At 41.4% G+C, this 24,146-nt stretch overlaps 3 protein-coding genes across 3 annotated transcripts in view; 1 reads left to right on the top strand and 2 right to left on the bottom strand.

The window, feature by feature from the left end:
- LOC134812957 (disabled homolog 2-like) lies at positions 1–6,216 on the bottom strand. Its single transcript, XM_063820591.1, has 10 exons — positions 5,922–6,216; positions 4,917–5,456; positions 4,507–4,727; positions 3,585–3,685; positions 2,971–3,150; positions 2,659–2,823; positions 2,289–2,421; positions 1,599–1,689; positions 914–1,101; positions 1–728 (listed from the first exon to the last, which is right to left on the bottom strand). The coding sequence occupies exons 1-10, from the start codon at positions 6,142–6,144 to the stop codon at positions 594–596; spliced, it is 1,977 nt and encodes a 658-aa protein (XP_063676661.1). The 5' UTR covers positions 6,145–6,216; the 3' UTR covers positions 1–593.
- Positions 1–24,146, bottom strand: part of LOC134812277 (dTDP-D-glucose 4,6-dehydratase-like) — a 263,853-nt gene that overhangs the window by 46,702 nt on the left and 193,005 nt on the right. The window lies entirely within an intron of this gene.
- On the top strand, positions 286–24,146 carry LOC134812958 (protein phosphatase 1D-like). The gene is made up of 9 exons (XM_063820592.1): positions 286–363; positions 13,872–14,024; positions 14,218–14,392; positions 14,530–14,627; positions 14,848–14,979; positions 19,708–19,892; positions 21,097–21,221; positions 22,402–22,542; positions 22,820–24,146. Exons 2-9 carry the CDS (start codon positions 14,018–14,020, stop codon positions 23,061–23,063), a joined length of 1,107 nt encoding a protein of 368 aa, XP_063676662.1. The 5' UTR covers positions 286–363; positions 13,872–14,017; the 3' UTR covers positions 23,064–24,146.

Raw genomic sequence — 24,146 nt, 5'->3', positions numbered from 1 at the left:
TTACTGAGTGAGATATAAACAAATCAATAAACATGTACAATTTAACCAAGTCAATACTTACCATCTTACATAAAAAACCAAAATAATGAAAATATTTCATATATAAATTAACACTGTAAACAAGCTTTTATCTGAAACACACATCAATCATAATTACACGTTTACATTAATATCACTCGCTCCACACCATTTATACTGATTAATTTGAACCTCTAATTGGCGTCGATAACGATTAGGAAACTTGGGAATTTCATCGATCGTTATACATATTTGTAACTTTAATGGTCAATTACGATCGATTAGGAATTTAGCATGGAGCCTGAAGGATGACACGATCGCTATAAAAAGATCTCTCTGCTGAATGTGAGTTCCTACATAATAATCCCATTACAATACTCTTTCCATATATTACTTAATTATAAATCTTGATTTTATGGCTTAACCGCTCTTTCACACACAAACACATAGTTGATAGCTGGGCTATCGACCCAGATCTCCCCCTCTTGCGCTTGTTTACTGTTTAGCTCGTGTTATATTTACACCACATCGTACAACACATTGAACATGGTTAGTTAGTTTACATTTGGTTCTGTTTAGATAGCATCGTTCATAAGATCGCTGAAAGGATCTAATGAGCTGCTTGTGGTTGCTGTCTTGGGTTCATGAAATGGGTTACTTGAGGTCGATGTCTTCCGTGACGAACCTCCCGATGGCGCATTTGGCTTCAACTGCGATATTGGGTAGTTACAAATTTGTTTTTGGGATGTTTAAATCTTGTCAAATCGTACCAAAAGGGTAAGTATAATACTAATTAGTGTCATCATGGAAACCGTTCTAGCATACTGTTGAGGATAAAACCCCGATTAAACTGATAATACGTATAAGTTTAAATAGTGAAGTTCTGTCAGCTAACCAAGTTATCCGCCGGAGCACCAAAAGCCACTGGGAAGTTGTATGCAGGTTGGTAGTTGGGACCTCCTATCCCAGTACCTCCTTGGGGCATGGTGCTAGCGGTGGGGCCCGCCATTGGAGCCGCGAATCCTACCCAAGCGTTCGGTCCAGGATTCGAGTTTAGACTCTGAGTACTTCCTGCTGCTAAACCTGAGATCAAATATTATCAGTGTTTCGTACTTTCTCAATTGCCAATGATAATTGCTAATTTTGCCTGCATTAAAAAGTTATTTTGGTGATGGTCTTACTATTATTAAGCAAATTACTATTAGACTGTAGGTGAGTTTGTCATCAACCACCCTCTGAGATGGATAGAGTCGCCCTGAAGGGCACTTTGCTCGGCTCTTGCTCGAAACTAATAGTAATAAAACCTCGCATAATGAGCTCCTCTTGGACCGGGATTCATTCGGAATTGGATAATAATTAAACGATGCGTAACGTAGCCTCATTGGTCTGATTGCTTCTAAATTTATAACTATTTGAAGTTTGAGATTGTAACCGAGATTTACGTCACCTAATTGATGAAGTGGTACCTTGGGGTCGATCAGTCGTTAACTGGCGGAATATAAACTGCACGTGATAAAAGTCAACAGTTGTGTGCTTGGCAACTTTTAATTAAAATTCATGATTGACCATGTGCCGCTTACTAGTGTTATTATTATAGGTGTTCGGATCTGCCAGGAGGGAGTTGATGTCAATGTTGTATTTCTGTGTCTCGATCGTTGGCTGGACTGTTACCTGGAATGAAGGCTATATTAAGGATATTATTGAACTGATATGATCAATCAAACAATCGTGGGTATTAGATAAACAGTCTGTGTTTGGAGCAAAAGCTTAAACCTACTCAAAATCGAGTGAAAATTGGGAAGATTATACCCTGTAGTCGCGTTCTTACTGGTAGACTCCCGATAGACAACTCATCTCGAGTTTTAAAATGTTAGATTGACGTACAGAATTGAGGAACAGAATTCATTACAAGGTATTCAAATTATCAGATGAATTGTTCAATGAAGCAATGACCGTTAAACCGACGGTTACCTCACCTAACCCTAGAAAAACAGTCATATGTAACTAAGCCATTTAACCCAAAAACTAACATCCAAGTCATAAACGTACAGCATCTTGAATTATTTGCAGTGAATGGCTGTTGACACATCATTTTGCTAATTATTATCATTAACACCGATAACAGATAAGCTTGTTTAAAATCCCAATTACAGTCCTGTAAATCCCTGGACACGCAAGAACATGTCCATCACTATCCTAAACAAGTTGTAACTATCACTATCACTACTCAGTACTAGATAAAAAGTATCAAAAGTAAGTAGATAACGTACCTGCGGAGTAGCAGCAGGAGCAGGGGCTCCTCCGAAGAAGTCCAGAGATAACAGGTCGCTGTCTTGTGGTGCTGTTGATTTAGGTTTCACCGTTAGTGTGTCGAACAGGTCTACAGGATCACTGGTCTCCAATCTGCAGGACGGGTCAACTTGAATCAGTAACTGGTGTTAGTTAACAACAATATCTTACTGATTCTTCACGGTAGATTTCACTATCTTGTTTGAACACTGAACAGTGGATACAAATGGAAGAGTCGTGGACAGTGTATGAGGAGATATCCCTCCACTGTAATATAAAAACCCCGTATTTCCACCAACTGACTATAGCTGTGTATACTCTAATTCTAATATATCAAGGCAAAATGCACACCTGTCCTCAAAAGTAGCAAAGTCAATTAGACTGCTTCCAGTAGGTTGAGCTGGTTTCTGATCGTCCCTGACCCTCTCCAGGGAAGCCACCGCCTTCTTAGTCACAGTAGATAATCTCTCTCTGCTCTCTCCTAGCTCAAACCCTCCCATTCCCTGATCGTGGTATCTGGGAGAGATAGCGGTAATTTGGTTGTGAACTCCAATTTATCATCTGACATCGAATAGTATCATAATCAGATACCGGGGTCCAGTATTATGCAATCCATACGAACTACGAAGCCGTTACTAAGCAACTATCCAACATTTGCCTTACTTTGTTGGATTATCCCCTATGTCCCACTCGTAATCCTGACTGTCCAGGAATACTGCACTGGGGATCTTGGCAGGGGCAGCTGGGGGCGACACCCCGAATGTGTGCTCCTCGTCGGACTCCGAACTGCTGGATTCCTGTCTGTTGTATTTATCGAGGGAGAAAATGTCCTCTTCATTGTCACTGTTAGGAGAGAGAGAGAGCTCATTTTAATATGTTGATGGGTATTAAGTATCAGACACATGCTAATCGTGGGGTCTTGATGGTTGTCTCCCCATCCTCTTTAGATGTAATGCATTAGTCATGGGAGGAACCCAATTTGGGGAAATCTTGCACAGGGCCCACATTAGAAATGGTTGATTTTTTGATCAGTATGGCGACATATATTTTTATTTATTGATTGAATAGAACCACTGAGATCTCATTTGAATTGTTAACAGATATGGGTACTGGTAGGGTGGTGAACCATTTTGTCTTGACACGGTTTTCATTGGTCAATGCTGGAGTTAGTTAATTGTCGTCACGTGTCTGGAAAAGGTTCGCCTCCCCACCAGTATCCGGATCTATTGTTCACATGATTGACACATACATTGATCGGTGCACATCGCACATTGAACCTGTTGGCGGCAGATTTGTTCCAGGAAGGGTTGACGGTTCCAAAGTCGGTGGAAACCTCGATTCGGGGTGGTCGAGATGGAGCTGCTTCTGCTGGGTCGTCCTGGGAGTGGGAGGCGCTATTCTACCAAGTTTACTGCTTTACTGAATATCTTGATGCCAATTTTTGTTTAGTTAGAATCTAACACATCATTATTGATCCGATACCCCACTTCAAGGACGCATCTTCAAAATCAATCGGTTTAAACGTTAAAGCGACATTTGAATTTTATTTTAGTTGGTATTTCAATTTGGTCGTATATGGAATCAGTGAAAAGCTTATCGTATCAACTCTTCTCAACTTCAATTATATGCAAACGTTTATGCAGCATGCGTAAAACAAGTCTTAAATTAGTCAGCCTTTCAAAAATAAAAAAGCATAATTTTTTTTCCACATGCGTCTGGTGTTAGTTTTAGCAGAGTTCAATATCCATGCAAACAAATGGAGAGACTCTCCGCTGCAAAATGGTGCCCTATAAAATTTGATGTTTTAGCTTGTCTTCCACCAACTTCTTAACATCTTTTCGTCATTCCAACAGTCATAAATACCCTTTAATCTTCTCAGAACTAATATGTAGGAAATGTGCACCAGCACTTATTCGTGGAATGTACCTCAGAACTACGCTACATTTGCTCCATAGTGTGGTGGTGTCCACAACCCTTTTGTAATATCCACAACTATAACAGTTAAATATTAAAAGTTACCTTCCTATATTGACCTACTCTTTTACCCACAGTGAAATCAGTACCACCCAATTGAACTCTGTTCGAATGAATTTTATCCATAAATCTTGGTGATTTTATCTTGCGCGATCTGATTTCATCCAAATTTAGTTTATCGAATGGAAGCTTTTTCGGAGTCAATATGAATTTTAGTTTACCCACCCTGATTTTTCTGACAGTGCTGTAAACAGGTTCGTCCTCCTCGAAGGCCTCCAGTTTATTGCCACGTGGTGATGTAACGTACAAGTTGATGGCCGGGCCAGGGTCTAGCTCTGACTTTGTGGCCTCCTCCTCGGAGGGGTAAAACTCAGGATCTGCTGCTACGACTGGTTGAATCTGCTGTTCTGCTTCTCCAAAGTCCACCAACTTACCGTAGTCAAAACCTGGTGGTATGACAGTGATAGGACGGAACACCAATATTCTAACTGAACAACAAATACGTATAAACTAGACCTAATCTGGAGTGATTGTATCTGACTTCGTGGTAATCGGAATATTTTTAATAAAAGTGAAGCTCTGTAGATCTTGCTGTTAACAATTCGAATGGTAAGTAAAATTTCCCAAGTACTCACCGAGAGTATCTTTCTCTTCATCCGACCCCACTAAACTGCCAGTCTCCCCAGGTGGTGCTGACGCCTCCTGCTTCTCCTCCTCGGCCTGCTTCCTGACCAGCGCCATATCTACGTTAACAGCATCCGGCTTGTTATCTGACATCCTCATGTCGTACATGTAGTGGAATACTGCCTTCATGTTGGACACTATCAGCATGCACTTGGGAGACTTAATCGCAAACAGTCGGTGCACTGTCGTGCTCTTACCAGACGCCTTGTTACGGATCGTCTTGTTGTAGATGTAACCGAATGTTTTCTTTTCTTCGGGATCCTCCGCAAGATACGAGATCTTATCCAGGTCGTGGATATCTATCTGTTTCATTGAGCCCTCTTCTAAAATGTGCATTCCTTGGATTGAGATTCGGAGGTAGATCCTTGCTTTGTGTCGTCCAGATGTTTTGGCCATGACTTTGAGGTCTCGCATGGCGTCAATCGCCATTTTGTCTCCTTTATGGAATTGTACGCTCAGACTCCCGATCATCTTAGCTTTGTATAGGATTCCTGAAGTTAAAGTAACTGGTAACTGGTTACTGGTTACTGGTTACTGGTTACTGGTTACTGGTTACTGGTTACTGGTTACTGGTTACTGGTTACTGGTTACTGGTTACTGGTTACTGGTAACTGGTTACTGGTTACTTCGGTGTTATACATGACTTGTATAATGGATTCTGTTGCGGCAATTTGAAAGTTGAGTCACATTCAGACAAAGGGACTTGTAGAGTTGTAGTTTGTACACACAGCTAATACAGACTAGATTAGGTACGTCTCACTCAATACTGTGGCTTTATGTGTACAGAGTTTACAAAATCTTCAGTAGTAAATTTACTTGGAATTTTGATGGATTCTAACGTTTAAGATTTGTTAGAGCTAGTCATCTCTCAAACCATAAATTATCCAATTTATAAAATACCAAAGTAACTAGCTTCTAATTCACTGATTGCACTAATAACGCCACAAACCACTTACCAGTTGGTTCAGTCAGCCTCCCATCAATAAGGACCCCGTCTAAAGTTTTCTTTGTAGCAGGAGTCACAGTTTTCTCTCTCTTGATAAAATTCTTGGTGCTGTCAGTGACCCCCCTCACCCTCTCGGAGATGCTGCTCAGGCGGGAGATCTGTTGGGGTTCAAGGTCTGGCTCTTGCTCCTCCGGTTGGGTGGGCGCGGCGGCACGTGGGGGTTTCTCTGACATCTTACCCTGTACCCTGCAGGTAGTCAGGGTTAGCTGTTTTATCTTACTTTATACAACTCCTATCAAATAATAATAAATACAGAACAAGATCCAACAAAATCGTACGATTCGCTCAATAAACTGTCAAACCAAACTATGTTAATAACATTAAAACGTGAACATTTTAGAACAATGGGTAACTTCAAGTGTAAGATGAATATTAATAATATTATTAGCAGCTTAAAACAAGTAGGAATTATGTGAATTAATTATGCGGATTAATTATGTGGATTACTATAGTGTGTAGTTTACAATAATGGGCTTTTTTTCTTTACAAGATATTTTAATTATCTATCATGTACCCCATGTGGCTAATAATTATAAAAAATCACCGGTTCTTTGAACTTGGTCACTTTTAGGATATCTTATTCTTAATGTAGGTCTATATCACAAACAAAACACAGCCTGGCGACTTAGAGATGTCGACTTACAGTGCAATTAACAATTGTTATTTAAGTTAACACGAAAAATTGTTATCTTAATAATTTCAATGTTTAAATAATACACGCCTGTTTTAAAGAATATTTCATTATTAAGTTGAGCGTTATATAACTCTATAAATTAGTATAAGAAATGCCTATTGCAGTGATCGAACAAAAAGAAAAAAGAAAAAGTCGTAGCAATATAAATATTATCAATTTATAAAACTCCTGCTCTAACGTTACGATCGAAATTTGCAAATGAAGTTCACTATCTTAAAACTACATATTATACTGAGTACTGTCAGCGAGCTTAGTGTTGCTAAGACTAAAGATAACGGCAGTGTTAAGCTTATTCAATGGCAGTGTTATAAAGGCACCTTACAACAAATGAAGTATGTTGACCGTACAATATAAGAAAGTAAGAAACGCAAACTACTGCACCGTTGAAACTGGCCGTCTGTAATGGATAATGCTGCTGCTATCATATTGCAGCTGATACGGCGTACTGTATAGAATTTCACATTCAGAGATAAGGACAACCCAAAATTCCCCCGTGTGACAAGCTAATATTGGTTTTAAACCCACTAAAATCACCGCACTAACCTGACATTAGAGAGCGAGAGCAGGGTCTGGGTGTGGGCACGTATCTCTGGGGACAGTACCGGCGTACTGTCAGTGTTGTGGGTCTGTATGTCCAGTAATCTCCTTTTATCCTGGGGCACTGTCAGTATTTTCATGTCCATCGCCCATCTTTTTAGATCCCGGACCACGTCGTTCATCCTCTAGGTTCTCCCATGTCAGAAACAACGAACAGAGCAATCGATTTCCAGGTCATTGGACCACTAGTTTGCTCCTGAAGTGTGCATGCTGCTCAGTAGGACGCCTCATCAGATTACTTCTACTTACATTCCGCCGCGTGGCAAGACGGCATATGTTTACTGTTTACGTACGACTGTAAAGTAGTCATGTTACAGTACTGGCCACGCCCTTTAATGCTTCCTATCCACTGGATAGTATCCAGCCAATTTTCTGGTTCCTGCCTTACGATTTCAATTTCAGCAGAAAGGGTGATACTGTATTAGTAGTCGTGTTTCCAGCCAACTATAAACATAGATTTTATTTCTGTTAAACTGCTTACGGTCGACGCTGGCCTCATCTATATTTGGAGCAGCTGTATATACGTTGAATCGCCCGCCAATTCTGTAATGTGTACAGTACAATAGGCGCACGTGTAAATCACGTGGTATTTCTGAGTCGCGTGATGTTGCTGCAGAAACCACGTGACGACACCACGTGCTCTCATCGCATCCTGTGTTTAACTCCGGCCCGCACTGTTGCCGTACAGTGTTGCACTATCAACCTCTCTCATTATACCTCTCATTATCTGTGTGACAACTACGTCTACGTCACGTGACGAGGGTGTCACGTGGTACCCGAGCTGTGTCACGTGGTTACCAGGGAAGTAGCACGTGGGATATAGCAGAGCGCGCGCTAGTGTCCTACCAGTTGCAGCAGTGTGTACAGTGCTGGGGTGGTTGTATGTGTGGTGTTGGAATGATTCAACCGTGGTAGCATTGTCTACCTGTTTACCTACTGCTCTATTTACAGTATTTATTAGTCTCTTGATATTTTAGTAATCTATTTAAATGTTCACTACCCACCACGACAGTTACAGTTCACCTATCAGAGTTTCTGAGCTAACATCGTAAATCACAGTGCTTGCAGTTGCACTTTAGTTGCGTTCACTCGATTGTCGCTCTCCCTATATATCTCGACTTCAGCGTGACAATGATTGCGTTTTTAAAAGTTTAGTTGTCAGATTTGGATTTGGCGCCTTTTATTCACTGGAAAATATGCAAATGCTGTGTGATTCTATTATATCCCGCAGCAGCTACTCCCCGATTCATTTCACAGCCTGTCATGAATGTGAATGTTTACACACGCTTGCAATGGTAGAATGTTACTCCACACACACACACACACAATATAATACCCCTTCATCTGTACACTAACGAAACTGATCTGTGGTACTAACACATCCTCGGCCTGTCATCAATGATAGGTTCTGTCGTCATCAATAACCTGTCGTCAGTTCTAATTGTCAGGATTTGTACAGCAGCCCACTTTTCTTATCTCCTCTTCTCTTCTTCTTGGTATGTTATGTGTGTATCTTGTGAGATGTAGGCCGTTCTCGACCAATTAGAGAGAGACTTTTGACATGCGGCCTTCTCTCGTGGGCTCGCATTCTTTTTCAACATTTCACGTGCTTTGTTTTAAATTCTTCAGACCATTAGATTGTAAATTGTCAAATGTCAAGAATTATCAAGTAGTTGTACCGATTGCCCGTAGTGGGAGTTAGTAAATGTTGAAAATGTAGTCTTTTGCATTCCTTCGCAAGTAGTCTCCAGATCCGTTCAACAAGCCAGAACTTGAAGATAATTTAAGATGTTGTTATACTAATTCATGTTACGGTAATATTATAACAGTCGTTTCGATTTCTTTAATTTATTTATCAAGCTAATTACATACCGTCTATGCTGTATAAATCTGATCTGATTTTCGTTTTGTAATCAACCACTGTCCACTAGTTTGTGGAATAATTAGCAGTATTTGATAAAATGAGGGTAATCAGTATTTCTTGCGAAATGCTGTCAATTGATTGGGGCAATTACACTTATAACTGAAATATGTGGTTTCTGATACTTGATCAGACCAGCTTTAACCAAAATAAGACAGTTGCATCGCAACCATGTTGTATCTAACTTTGCCAGTATCTTTGAAACGTGATACCCACTTTTACCATGAAACGTGTTACCCGGCAATTAATTAAAAAGTCTTCCGCACCTCGCAAGAAAGCTCAGTGGTGGAAGATATGAGGCCACCCTTGTGTTTCAGACCACCTTCGAGATATCTCATTTTCAGAGATATGCTTAGAGATAAGCTGTATCGAGGTGGGGTCTCTTCAGATTTGCCCTCCCGGAGCTCCTTCTAATTTTTCTAAACTTATTTAGTGGCGTATAGCACTGGGCGTGTTAATAGGGCTTAACTTTCTTTTTAAAGCAGCTGTCTGACTCTAATTTAATATACATTTTGTGAATTGTTTAGTGTTGAAATTATTACCTGTCCAACAGTGGGACTCACCCTTTCCCAACGATCGTCTGCCTAATTTATTTCTTGAAATCCTGTTTCAGCTGTACAATATCTACCTTTTGACTTTGTAAATGTTGTCTCATCATATATACTGCGATAGCTTAAGATAGTGGAAGTTTTGCTAGAACTTGTACAGACTTCCTGTGATGAACTCAATAGAGCTTTTACTATAAATCTAGTAAAATGAGTCTCAACAACTTGAACTCTCCCGCCGTAATGTTTCGAAAAGTAGGAACTTTAATTGCATTGTGGGCAGATGGTAGTGACCCGCATCTCCCCGGTCCCGGACAAACGACTAATGGTATTTCATATATTATGTCATCCAATGCGGGTGTAACAACGGCCATGTTTCATGGTGTGTTCGGTCCCATTTGAAACAGCCGCTTTCACCAGTCTTAGTCTGCTATGATACATGCTTGCTGGTGAACATACACTATGTTGTATCGTGCTGCTTATGAAGAATACTCCCGCCCTTCTAGACTTTGAATCACTAGATCACTGTTACAGTTACAGTAGGACCTGTCCTCTACTATCTTTATATGGACTTTCACGGACGGATTTCTCTCAAGTATCTATGTATGTATACTGACTACGTACCCTTATTATTACTTAAAATTGTAGGCGAGCACACCTCCTACCTTATTGCTTGCCAGTTACCGGACCCTCCCTCTTCATCTACCCGATCCAATAACAAACCACAACTGGAGACCATTTGACACTCCGCCCAGTTGTTATGGTGATAGAGCATCTGAGACATTGATAACGTCACGTGGTGTGTGATGACGTCACGTGGTGCATGACTCAAGTTTCCCTGGGCTAGGTATAATAAGATAAGAGCCCGGTCAGCTCATTTCACCGTTACCCCCTACAGACTGATTGTGCTGATTGCTCTGTGCCCTCCTCCGCAGTCCTACTATATGATATAGTTTATTATATGTAGTATACTCAGTGTGTTTTCTTTTGTAACACGGCCGCTTGAAACAACGGGGTATGTATGGCAGGCGACAGTAGTTTGTTTATCAGCTCTGTAACGAGCCCTAACAAGCCGGTCCTTTCACGTAACTTGTGGAGCGAACATTCATTATAAATTGAGTTTCTGAGATAACGATATTACTAAGACATTTCAATCCTTGTGCCAATAATACATTTATCGAATTCCCGCCACATCTCGCTACTAAACATTGTTATTTATTTTGTGCAGGAATGAGTTATCTTAGCTTAACGGCCCTGCGTGTGCTGGACTTGGTCCAGGGAGCACTGCTTTGCAAGTATTAAGAGTAGGAAGTGAGTATAATAACAGGTGTGCAGTGTGCACCCTTGCTTGTGTACAACAGGCTGTACCACGTGGGCGCATCACGTGGTTTGTGACGTCACGTGATAAGATTGCCGCGCTTTTCACGCTTCCTCGGCCAGCTGCCGCAGCTGCTAAAAAGTCGTGTGATGTGCATTATATGTACTTGCTAATTTTGTAACTGTGTATATAAACGGTAAGTTCTGTTGATTTTCTTAGACTTTTATCAGTTTTCAGTCGTCTTGTGTTTTAATTAATTTCGTTGTCCAAATATTTACCTAATTTACATCGAATAAAGTCAGACATTTGATTCGCATTCATTTGAACAATAAAATAAAATCTTTAAAACATTTTAATCGAAATGATCTTCTTTTTAATATCTCTGGTTGGAGCTCACGCCTCACTGCTCTGTTACTTGCTCTCCTTTGATAATAATTAGATTTCACGCTTGGTAGTCTTTACATTGAAATATCCTCTACATTATATTTGACATACTACATTATTCTACATTAAATTACACTTTGCATCCTACATTATCCTATAATACATACATTATACATAACATCCTACAATCCAGCCTACATTAAATTATACTTTACATCCTAAATTATTCTACATTACATTACACTGTACATCCTAAATTATTCTACATTACATTATACATCCTATATTACGTCCTACATTTCAATTATCAACATTTTACCGGTATGTGATCGAGTTGTAAGTCACCACGAACGCCTTCAGACGAGTAGTTTCCTATTACAGTTCTTTTCTAAACACGTTGCTCAATTCCTTTATTCAGGGATATCAATGTTATTATACCGTTGCGAACTTTCCTTCATTGCCTTGGTGAAGTTGTCTGATCATCCAACTTCTGAATATGGTGATTTGTTTTTACCTACATATACTGTATAATAAACAGCTGCCTTTGTATGACATAAATTGATACCTCAAAGCTTGCAATACATAAATTCATCACAGCTACTCGGTGGTCTTATATTGAAGCTCACCTCCAGTGTTATTATAACCCAATAAGGGTTATAAAATAGTGAAGATAGTAGCACTAGCTGGCACTCTCTCTCTTTCTCTCTCTCTCTCTCTCTCTCTCTCTCTCTCTCTCTCTCTCTCTCTCTCTCTCTCTCTCTCTCTCTCTCTCTCTCTCTCTCTCTCTCTCTCTCTCTCTCTCTCTCTCTCTCTCTATCTATCTATCTATCTATCTATCTATCTATCTATCTATCTATCTATCTATCTATCTATCTCTCTCTCTCTCTCTCTCTCTCTCTCTCTCTCTCTCTCTCTCTCTCTCTCTCTCTCTCTCTCTCTCTCTCACACTACCTGGTAGTTTTCGGTAAAAGTGTTAACGTGATCGCTTACTAGTTACTCAGTCGTTACTATTTATATTTAACGGTTTAAAAGTTCGATATTCAACTTGACATTGATTGTCTCTGACGTACTTGCCTTCGTCGTCTCGTGAACTGCTTTTACAGACTCCAACCAATGAAATAGCCGTATTTTCACCGCATGCTTTCTTTCAGCCAATGAGTAAAGGTCTGGTTTTAGCATCACCATCAACCTTCATAAATATCTAATTTACTTTAGCGATTTGGTTTGTTAACCTAAGGTCGGTTAACATATACGGTTAGCACCCAAATCCTATTTTGTGTACTTCGTTTAAGTTTATGGATATTTCCGAGGAGCCCAACGCAAAGAGAGACATCGCCACTTTTGTGGAACAGTTCCACAGAAAGTGAAACAATTCAGCTTACCAGATATGTTGAAATGATAAACGTCTTCCCTGTTGATTTCATTTTCTTTAGCGTCTTTAGTATATTTTGTTAATTTACATACCTATAAATATATATATATAATATGTAAATCAATTTGCAGCATAGTTAGCGGTTGGGAATTGCGTTATAAGTTAGTTTTATAAGTACCGGAAACAAATTCCTCGCCTGAGTCTGTAATTGTCAAAATTAGTTCTGCTTTGCTTTAAACTTCTAAAATACTGCCGAATTTTATTTGATTCACCATATTCCTGAATTACTTACCATTGTTATTGCTGTAATTCATACTTAACCTGGCAGAATCTACATGAGATTTGGTTGTGTAATTAGGAATCGTATCAACATTCGCCTATTCGCGGCTCGCACTCATCCTACACTCCTATAATAACCCCCTCCCCCCTCTTTGTATCCCATTTCAAAACAACCGCCTCATTTCCCACACCTCACCAAACACCAGCTTTTACTAAGGACTCATTACACCGGGTTATAACATACCTCTCAATATACCCTGCTCATCACAACACTGCTAACAACACACTCCTTACAACACACTCCTTACAACACACTCCTTACAACACACTCCTTACAACACACTCCTTACAACACACTCCTTACAACACACTCCTAACAAAACACTCCTTACAACACACTCCTTACAACACACTCCTTACAACACACTCCTTACAACACACTCCTTACAACACACTCCTTACAACACACTCCTAACAAAACACTCCTTACAACACACTCCTTACAACACACTCCTTACAACACACTCCTTACAACACACTCCTTACAACACACTCCTTACAACACACTCCTTACAACACACTCCTTACAACACAATCCTTACAACACACTCCTTACAACACAATCTTTACAACACACTCCTTACAACACACTCCTTAGAACACACTCCTTACAACACACTCCTTACACTCGTTAAAAACTAACAACACACTCCTTACAACACACTCCCTACAACACACTCCTTACAACACATTCCTTACACTCGTTAAAAACTAACAACACCCTCTCTAGGACAAGTTAGGATGACTGATTAACAGTAGAACGTCTCCTTTCTCCCTCCTCTACAGAGCCCTGTGTTTGTAGCCTGTGCCACGTGACTACTGTTCTTGAAGAGAGTTTCACTTCCCCTGTTATTGAAGAGTCCCACCAGTCCGGATATGGAAGGTAAGACACAGCTTCCAGTTACAAATTTCCCCCGAAATACGTACGGTTAAACCTTTCTGCTAGTGTGTTTACTTCCCACTTGCTGCACACAGTTTTCTTTAATATACATCTATGTAGTAGATAGGTAGTAGAGCCTGTATCATATTCCCCTCTCCCCTTGTGGAGCCTGTTGACAGTTCCTCCTCCCTCCCAGGTTTCAGAGTGAGAGCAAGTGTGTCCCAGCACCAAGGTGGCAGGGCCTACATGGAGGACTTCTCCTCCGTAACTGTGGATACTGACAACCAGGAGGCGTGTTTCGCTGTGTATGATGGCCATGGTGGTCAGGATGCGGCCAGTTTTTGTCAACGTAACCTCTGGCATAACATCAGGTTTGCTAGGGGCATTTTCACGAGTAATTAGTACAACAGTGAACTTGATTTTGTTTTTCTATCGAAATAATTTCTCTTTTTAGTTAAATTATAGTTGATTGAAAACATTGACGTATCACTAAGTCTGATATTCTCAGGAAGCAGAAGATGTTTCACAGTAAAGAGGATGACAAGGTGAAAACGGCTGTACAAATGGGGTTTGCAGAGACACAGCGGGAAATGTGGAACAATATCGGTTAGTTTACATTTTCTTTATGTTTAAGTAAACTAAAAAAATTTATTTTTAATCTAATAAAGTATCTGTGAATATCACATCATCGTTATTTTGGTGATCCAAAACTATAATAACGTTTTATGCTCATTGTATAACCTAATACTTAAACTCTAATCGAAAAGTAGGGAAAGTACCAACCTCTCTCTGTCTTTCCATATCCCTAACTCGACCCCACCCTCAGAAAAGTGGTCCAAACACCGTAGTGGTCTGTACAACAGCACAGCAGGATCCACAGCCTCCCTGGTTGTTGTCCGGGGTAACAAGCTGATAGTAGCTCACGTGGGGGACTCAACCGTCACTCTCACTCGTAACGGTACGTAGATTTCAGTTGGTAGTTGTAAACTTCAAGTAGGTTGTCTCATCGGACACACACTCCAACTATTTTAAGGAGAGCAGTGTGTCGAGCTTTCTCCAGACCACTATGATAGTTCAAACCAGCGTTTATCTTTCGTCCTTTGATAAATTTACCGACGGTGAGGTTAATTATACCCTCTCTGATTTCATATTCGTCCATCGAGCCAGCTAGGCTTCAACATGGCATCAATTAAATGGTGTACGTTATCGATACAATAGACCGATAAGACAGCTCTTGTTTCAAATAATGCGCCCTGATTTCTATGTCTTGAAAATAAAAGATTCGTGAGACGCGCCCACTACACCACTCATCTCCTCTCATTCCAAATGAGTGTGAAGAGGAGTTACCTCATTACCTGTCAGACAATTACTTACCACCTCACTTCACCACCATTTCCTAATTGGGTTCCTCAGGGTACTGCACTGGGCACGTGAGCCCCTCACTTACTCACTGATTGTGCTTTATGTTGATTGTTCACCAGGAGAGAGAGTCCTGTGGGTCCATGACAAGGTCATCATGTCAGGGGTGTGTGTGAGGGAGACCCTGTGGGTCTCTGTTAGCGTGTTTGTGTGTGTCTGGAGACATATTAGTGCGGGGAGGAGCGTGCTAGAACATGCTCATGGCAGGTCCCAATTGTGGGGTTAATGAGGATAATTGGGGGTTAATGAGGATAATTGGGCAGGTTGGATGGGTTGTGGTGGACGTGTGATGACAGGATGTGTAGAAGATTACTGGTTCTCTTACATCCTGTATCCACTATCCCTGTGCAAAGAACCACATTAACGTCGGTAGGCTGGTTCTCATGCAACTTTGTTAATAAACGGGAAGGTGTGTTGTTAAGAAGGTGTGTGACTTGCCTTACTTGTTATTAAGTGTGGAAAAGAAGCTGTGCCGCGAAACAATCTGCCAAGTCTGATTAGCATTAATGATTCAAAGGGCTACAATCTTGATAGTATCTTGTGTAATTGGGAGGGTAATCGCTCTTCATGTGCACGTGTCCAAGAAGTAAGGATATTCTCCCTCTCTCACGTATCCCGTACAAGGGTGTGTCTTTGAGGAGATACAAGTGTGAGGTCTTCCAACCAGTTACCATGGTAACGGTCACGTGACTGTTATCACATGATTAACCTCACACACGTGGTAGGAAGTGTGCTAATTACACAGAGCTCAAAGCTTCATACCCTCTGGAGCAGTTCGCAGGGGGTGCAGGAAGGGCGGTATCCCCCCCCCCCCCCCCCCCCTGTGTGAATGGGCACTACAATTAAGTTTCAGGGGGCTGTTAGATTTGATTTCTGATCCTTCAATCTTGTAGGTAGAAAGATTTTCTCAATGCTCAGTCGTAGTTGGCAACCTATCTAACCTATTTTGTAGAGGAAATACATTATGACTGTGTACACTACAAAATGGAATACTAGTTTACACTTCTCAAATTACCAGCTCCTGTTTACTGAGTACTCAACACATATATTTGTACACTGTTGAACAGTATGTGTAGTGTTCTGACGAGAGATGCTATGTACATATTCCTATGTTTAACTGAAGAAATTACGCACATATCTGAGTGTTAAGCTGGAGACAGTACATATTTTAACGTTTTGTCATAATAAGTGATATAATAAAAAGTAATACGCGGGTTATTGTTACACCTAATTCACAGCACTATTTAGCGACTCCATTCACTATCAGACAATCTAGCCAATATACCACCACATAGTGACTGCATGTTAAAGTTGCAGCTGACACGCCTCACCTCAACATTTGGTGAGCTTTGGGAATTAGCATGGAGGCCGTTGAGATTTGTCAGCAAGCATTTTGCAGAAATGCGACTCTTGAATTCCTCCGAGAAGCCCTATCTCCAGCACTTAGATCCATCCTGCAGCCGTATTTGACGCAAATATGAACTTTTAAAACACCACAAATTAGAAGTTTCTTCTGATACACTACTTGCTAGCTCCCACTAAAAGTTCCCTATTCAAGCGCCCTGAAGGTACTTAATATGATGACTGTGTACAACTATACAAGTACCTAAATACATACCTTACCACACACACACACACACGTCATACACAAGTTGAAGTGTCCTCTACAATTAGTCTTCTGAAGAATACCCAAACTAAAGCTAACATATACCACACTACTATGATAATACACCGTACACACTACACAGGTACTAGCTTGTTATAGTAAACACTGTACTAGTATAATAGCGCTAGTATTACTATTTAAATTTCGCGGGTAGAGCAGCAGCAGTCTAGTGTGTGTGTGTGTGTACTGTGTTGGGGGTATCATGTTGCTGCCCTGACAAAATATCTCATTATCCCGTCTCTAGATGGGACTCCAAGAGAAGAGAGAGATAGTGTGAGTAGGAGATTATATCTGAGTGTGTGTGAGTGTGTTTTCTGCTAATTTGTAGGCTCCATAAATGCCGTTATATATGGAATAATTGGCTAATGAGTGATTTGGGAATAAAGTGGCGGGTGATTGTGGTGATATGACATGTAGATTAGCTGGTGCCAAGTTTTACAATGTGACCCGTAACTTGTTTTATCTTGGCAATATGTTCGGTTAAATCCGGACTCGGATGGAGATTGGTCTGCTTTCTCAATTTTGAGAGGAATTATTTAATTTTTACATTGACGTCAGTGGCTAAATAACATGGTTAACTTTACCTACAAGCTTATAAAGACTCTGTCAAGGACCGAGTTATATCAATAAATGGGTTATTTGACGTTAAATATTTCCATGAAGTGACCGGTTTCTGAGAGTACTCTTGATTTTTCAGTATCTGATTGTGTGACTGTTCCTGCCAGATATTTAAAATGACGGATTAGTTGGAAGGGATCATAATATGACGTTAGGTATTTCACTATTACCTAACTGCACTACCTAACTACTGAGTAATGAGGATGAGAAAAACATTTTTAAAGTTATTTATTTACGAACTCACCTCACTTCGGATCTTATGAATATATACACTCGACTGTAGGAAGCTTTTTAGTACCCTGTGTGTCACGTGAGTTCATCCCCACGTGACGCTAAACCCTGTCACGTGTTATGATATCTGTGTTGCTATGGGTTACACGCGTATCACGTGTTATGATCTCGGTGTTGCTATTGGTTCCCCATTAATCATGTGACTTTCAATAACAGCCGTTTTCGTTAAAATTTGGTCGGTTTGGTTTCCTGCAGTGGTTTTGTTTCACAGCAGCAAGTTCTCAGATAATGGTACCCGCAATGTTTTAATAACTGTGAAAAGGTCTCTGAACAACTGGCCACTTGGTGAGGTTTGAGAATCACTCTGAGGAGGTCCCATCAGCGTGTTACTGTTTCGTTACACTGCTGTGTTTTACCTGTAAAACTGTAAAACTGGAGATTGTTCTAGACTGTTTTGTAACGGTACCCATACTTAGCTATCACATTCCTGATAAGAATGTCACGGTTAATTTCACCGGTCTTGAACCGATGAAGAATCCTGCCACCGTGTGTTGACTGTTGAGTTGTTGACCTACATTTTGGGAGGCACATTAAAATATTGAAATGTAAAATGTACACTTCCTTCCTGGAAATTTTGTTTATTGTTTGAAATTTGGTGGAGACTGATCGGTTAATATCTGCGTCATTTTACTGGAATGCACAAGTTGGAGTCCTGGAGATCACTGATTAGTTTAATGACTATGTTTGGGCTACATGATCTAATTTGATGTCGTTAACTGGTGAAAGGGAAATTGAATTCAGTAGATCCAGGTTGAGCTATCAATTTTCCATTGAAAATGAAAATGGCGGTTCATTCAAGTTCCATTTACCAAAAATATTTCACTCATGCTGACTCACTGGGTATTTTACACTCAACTTTTTTAAATACAAGCGTCGAGAACTTGTGAAAATAAATTCTTACTTCCGCATTGTTTCAATGATATGTTTAACGAGAAAATTGTAAATTCTTTGTCCATTATCCATTATCCATTCCTAAAACCAAACGCCAGAATGTGTAATATTATGCAGTATATTATGAATGATGGTACACGTACTCAAGTTCGATACGTACTAAAGTTCGACAAGATAACTTCGACTTTCGAACTAGAGTTTTGAAATCTCCGATCTCAAGCAGCGATCTTTTACGAGCTTGAAATCTATTCGTTTGTTTTTTCCCCACTTTTCTCATGCTGTTCAACTATGTGTGAATGTAACCTCTATAATCCTTGACCATATCTATGAACATTTAATTGACATCCGACTCAATTGTTAGTTAGCAGAATTGTAGACTTAGCGGAGAGATAAAAGAATATCGTGGTAACTCGTACTCCGTTTAATAGATCTAGATTGTAGACTACGCTATGTAAATATCTACCACATACCTCACTTTGAGTAACTAGAGTACGCTACCTGGACTCTAGTTCGACACGTACCGAAGTTCGACAGGGGTGATATCTGGCGAACTTAAGTTGTCGAACTAGAGTACGTGTCGAACTAGAGTACGTGAATCGTATTATTCGACAAATACCGGTATCAATAAAAAATGTGTACTCACTACTCATGACCTTTTCACCGCATAGAACGTTTATTTTATTAGTTTATCATCAACTCTTTTTACTTAGCCACGCTGTGATCCTACGTCCTTACGTTGCCTTCCAAAAGTAAAATGTGTGACCTGTACCCGCTTAATCCTAACAGCTGATAACATTTCAGATTTGTCCATACTGAAAACAGTACAGATAACAGACGAACACAAGCCGAACGCTCCCCAGGAACAAGCTAGGATTGAGTTACACGGAGGGAGGGTTGAGAAGAGGGGCTCAGTCCACAGGGTCGCTTGGAAACGGGTCAGACAGCCTCACAAGGGCCCTGTAAGACGCAGTACCACCTTCGAAGTGGTAGGTTATTTTACTCTGGTCACATCATTATCTCCTCCCTTTTTTATCAGTTACCCAATATTTATTTTGTTAACTGGTGGTTCCACTTATATGGTAGTGTTGTTAGCCAGAAAACAGGCACGCCGCTCTCACAGAGTCTTCTCAATTTGTAGTGTTGATAAATGCACATGTGTTAAAACTTGCCCGGGCATGATATCACTGATCAATTCCTGTCTTTTCATCTGACCAGTTTTACAGAAATTAACCATGGGTTAAGAGAAGGAGTATAAGTTTGTTTTACATTTAAAGATTTAACACATGTTGTCTGTAATGGTCGATTCTGGCACCAGCTAGTACCCACGTCTACTGGCCAGCGTGGCCCCCTCTCCCCCTCCAGCGTGGTCCCCTCTCCTCCCTCCAGCGTGGCCCCTTCTCCCTCCCTCCAGCGTGGCCCCCTCTCCCTCCCTCCAGCGTAGCCCCCTCTCCCCCTCCAGCGTGGCCCCCTCTCCCTCCCTCCAGCGTGGCCCCCTCTCCCTCCTCCAGCGTGACCCCCTCTCCCCCCTCCAGCGTAGCTCCCTCTCCCCCTCCAGCGTGGCCCCCTCTCCCCCTCCAGCGTGGCCCCCTCTCCCTCCCTCCAGCGTGGCCCCCTCTCCCTCCTCCAGCGTGACCCCCTCTCCCCCCTCCAGCGTGGCCCCCTCTCCACCCTCCAGCGTAGCTCCCTCTCCCTCCCTCCAGCGTGACCCCTTCTCCCCCCTCCAGCGTGGCCCCCTCTCCCTCCCTCCAGCGTGGCCCCCTCTCCCCCCTCCAGCGTGGCCCCCTTTCCCCCTCCAGCGTAGCTCCCTCTCCCCCTCCAGCGTGGCCCCCTCTCCCCCTCCAGCGTGGCCCCTCTCCCCCTCCAGCGTGGCCCCCTCTCCCTCCCTCCAGCGTGGCCCCCTCTCCCTCCCTCCAGCGTGGCCCCCTCTCCCCCCTCCAGCGTGGCCCCCTTTCCCCCTCCAGCGTGACCCCTTCTCCCCCCTCCAGCGTGGCCCCCTCTCCCTCCCTCCAGCGTGGCCCCCTCTCCCCCCTCCAGCGTGGCCCCCTTTCCCCCCTCCAGCGTGGTTCCCTCTCCCCCCTCCAGTGTTGCCCCTTCTCCCCCCTCCAGCGTGGCCCCTTCTCCTCCCTCCAGCGTGGCCCCCTCTCCCCCCTCCAGCGTCATCCGACCTCAGTTGACCAAATTTCTTCTCAGGTACCGTTTCTAGCCGTGTCCCGAGCACTGGGAAATCTGTGGAGTTACGATTACTTTACCAAGAAATATACTGTTTCTCCGGAGCCCGATATCTGTGTCAGAGACCTGAATCATGGAGTAGACAGGTCAGTACCAACTGTTTGTACTTTGTCTGTTTGTATTTTGTCTGTTTGTACATTGTCTGTTTATCTGTTTGTTTGTAAGTAGTTTACCACAATGGTTTCAACGTTAATTGCGTACTCCAACTTAAAGCTGATAATATACTCAAATGCTATGTACTTATACCGTATTAAAACTGCGTTTAAAAATTTGACTTCTCTTTGGAAGTGTGAAAGAAAGTTTTCAGTTTTCACATAATTTCGAGAAAGTTTCATTGTACAGTTTTTAGTAAGTGTTGAGGTATTGTTTGTTAGTGTTTAGTCATTGGTTACAGGAGACTGTTTTGCCGCGCTTTAATCACATGATGACAATAACATCTCACTAAAAAAGTGGGCATTCTATTTCTATACAAACCTGCACTTCATTACTGATCTACAGTCCCCCTTCCATTCATTACACCCACACACAGTCATCATTATCTACCATCTGGTGCGAGCGGCACCACGTGACCATCATAATGACATCTGATTGGTCGTTAATGTCACGTGCGTTAAATTGGGGATCCTGATTGGTTGCTGTAGTTACCCTTAGGGTGCATGTCTCTTAGTTTCAGCCGCAGTGGTATCGCCCAAAACGGCGTAATCGCACTGTGAGCAAACCTTGATTGTTCATAAAAAGGGGTACTAATGCCTCACAACGGGGGCTGACGACCAACAACCGAAAGTTACGGCTCTAAAGTGTACACATTTGTCATTGGCTCACATTAGCACCCGGGTCTTGAACTGTGCTGCATGTACTCACTGCTCGCTAATTATACCAGAATTTAACAAATCAGTGCTCACCTCAACGCCAGGTAACATCTCTCATCAACTTCAGTTACACGCGCTTTTTCGTCACGTGACTGTCATATGACCAGTTTTACTTCCTCGCAGCTATGTAACGCACAAAGTTCAAATATCCCGCGCAAAAACATTCAACAGTCAGCACGGGATTTGTTCTCAGTACTCAGTGGACAAAACTATTTAACATGATATGAGCATACTAAACATTCTACATGACATGAAGAAGTCGTACGTATGTTAATGGTATACATACCCAACACCCAACACCCATGACCTTGTATGTGCATCTTTATTCTTCGTTACACGGTTAAGGTCCACCACTTGTCCACCGATTAATCACCAATTAATCACCAATTACCCACAGATACATAGTGATAGCGAGTGACGGTATCTGGAACGTGATGACGAACGAAGAAGTAACGAACTTTGTACACTCCAAACAGATGTACGAAGATGTAGCTAGGAGACTTGTGTTCGAGGCACTCCGGCGATGGAACGATCGAGGGTAAGTGAACCAGTTCTACTTGCTAGGGTATAGAGCCTGGTTTAGATCCTAGATTAGAACTGACGATTAGAGCCTAGTTTAGAACTGACGATTTTAAGTAGACTTGGGTAAGAGGTATCGTCTAGCTTGGAGGGTGCTGGGTGAGATTATAATTGATGTTTGGGTGTCTGACTAAGGGAATTGGGAGTAGTGGGAGAAGGGCTATTTATAGTTCATGATAGTCGAATATATCTGAGAATCATCATTTCATTACACATTTTAAAATGTGTCTCTCCAGGTGGCGAGCAGACAACATAACCGCGATTGTGTTAGTCATGGACCCGGAACCAACCACCACCCAACAGATCACGTGTTTTGGATCGGGTGTCGACAACTGCGATTGTAAGATCCTCCAATCACCCCGCAAAACCATCCCCATCAAACGGACACTGAGCACCACCGACCTTGCCAACACCCTGACTTCCGTCAAGAGACACAGGTCCATGCCGACCAACCTCAGTCTGGAGAACCCAGAATACTGAGCCCCTGGTAATTAGTAACTGCTAATTACTAATCAGTAAATACTAATAACTAATTATGTACGGTGATTTGTCGGTGATAATGGGCCTGTAATTAGCTGTTTGGTGAATTGTTTTGATGAAGGAGCTGTGAGTCTGAGTGTACGTACGCAAGCGCAGGAAGTAAGAAAGCAAGTGGTGTGGAATTGAGTGAACCCAGAAGAATTAACGAATCTTGTGTAATTGATTACCGACACATTTGTCGGGCCCGCTCCTTGTTTTGGGCGAAACTGAAATGTTTTGCGTTGAAATGAGCTTCACAACTGAATTGTTGATCAGTTGTGTTTGGCTCTGATCAGCTGAGGTTGATTTAGAGTTATTATCGCCATGTAACATAATAATCATTCGTGCTTCTTTTTACAATTTTACAGTGAATTGATAATTTTGGTTCGGCTTATTAGTATTATGATATTATCAGCAATTTCTTTATTCTGTACGTTTATCATGGGTGTGTTTAATTTTAGACATTATGAGATCTATACTGATATTTCATCAGTTATTTTGGACAGTTTTTGCGTAGCTCTTCATTTTATCATGTGCTACATATCTATTTTGATAAGTTCTTAAATGATTGATTTATTAATTTACAGTAAGTCGTGACTTATTATGGAACTTTAACATTCTTCTTTTATTACCCTTTGTTAGATCTCAAAAATGTTGCCCTCATGCAATCCCAAAACCAGATCAAACCTCAATGTAAAATATAACGTTTGATTTGAAAGATAAATTTCTCTATAATTTCATACGACTATAACTATAAGTATAACTGATGACCGAGATCAACTTTTTCCTTTAAAATCAACTTATATCGACCGCCAATAAAGTTTATTTACTGCATGTTTTAAGGTTTACAGTTAAGTTACTTTTGAATATATTGATAGTATGGTATCGTATGTATTGTAATCATACCCTGTGTAAGTGGTGAGTGTGTATTTGTGTTACAGATATATAGTACCTGAACTGTGATGTATACTGAACTGAACTATAAATAAGTGACTGTGTAACGATATTTGAATATTTAAATTTCACTTTCAATGTGAACTACCC

The sequence above is a fragment of the Bolinopsis microptera genome, chromosome 3 (genome assembly GCF_026151205.1).
Source record: "Bolinopsis microptera isolate Bmic1 chromosome 3, MBARI_Bmic_1.0, whole genome shotgun sequence".
NCBI classification, from domain to species: domain Eukaryota; kingdom Metazoa; phylum Ctenophora; class Tentaculata; order Lobata; family Bolinopsidae; genus Bolinopsis; species Bolinopsis microptera.
This window is presented reverse-complemented; position numbering and strand designations above follow the sequence as displayed.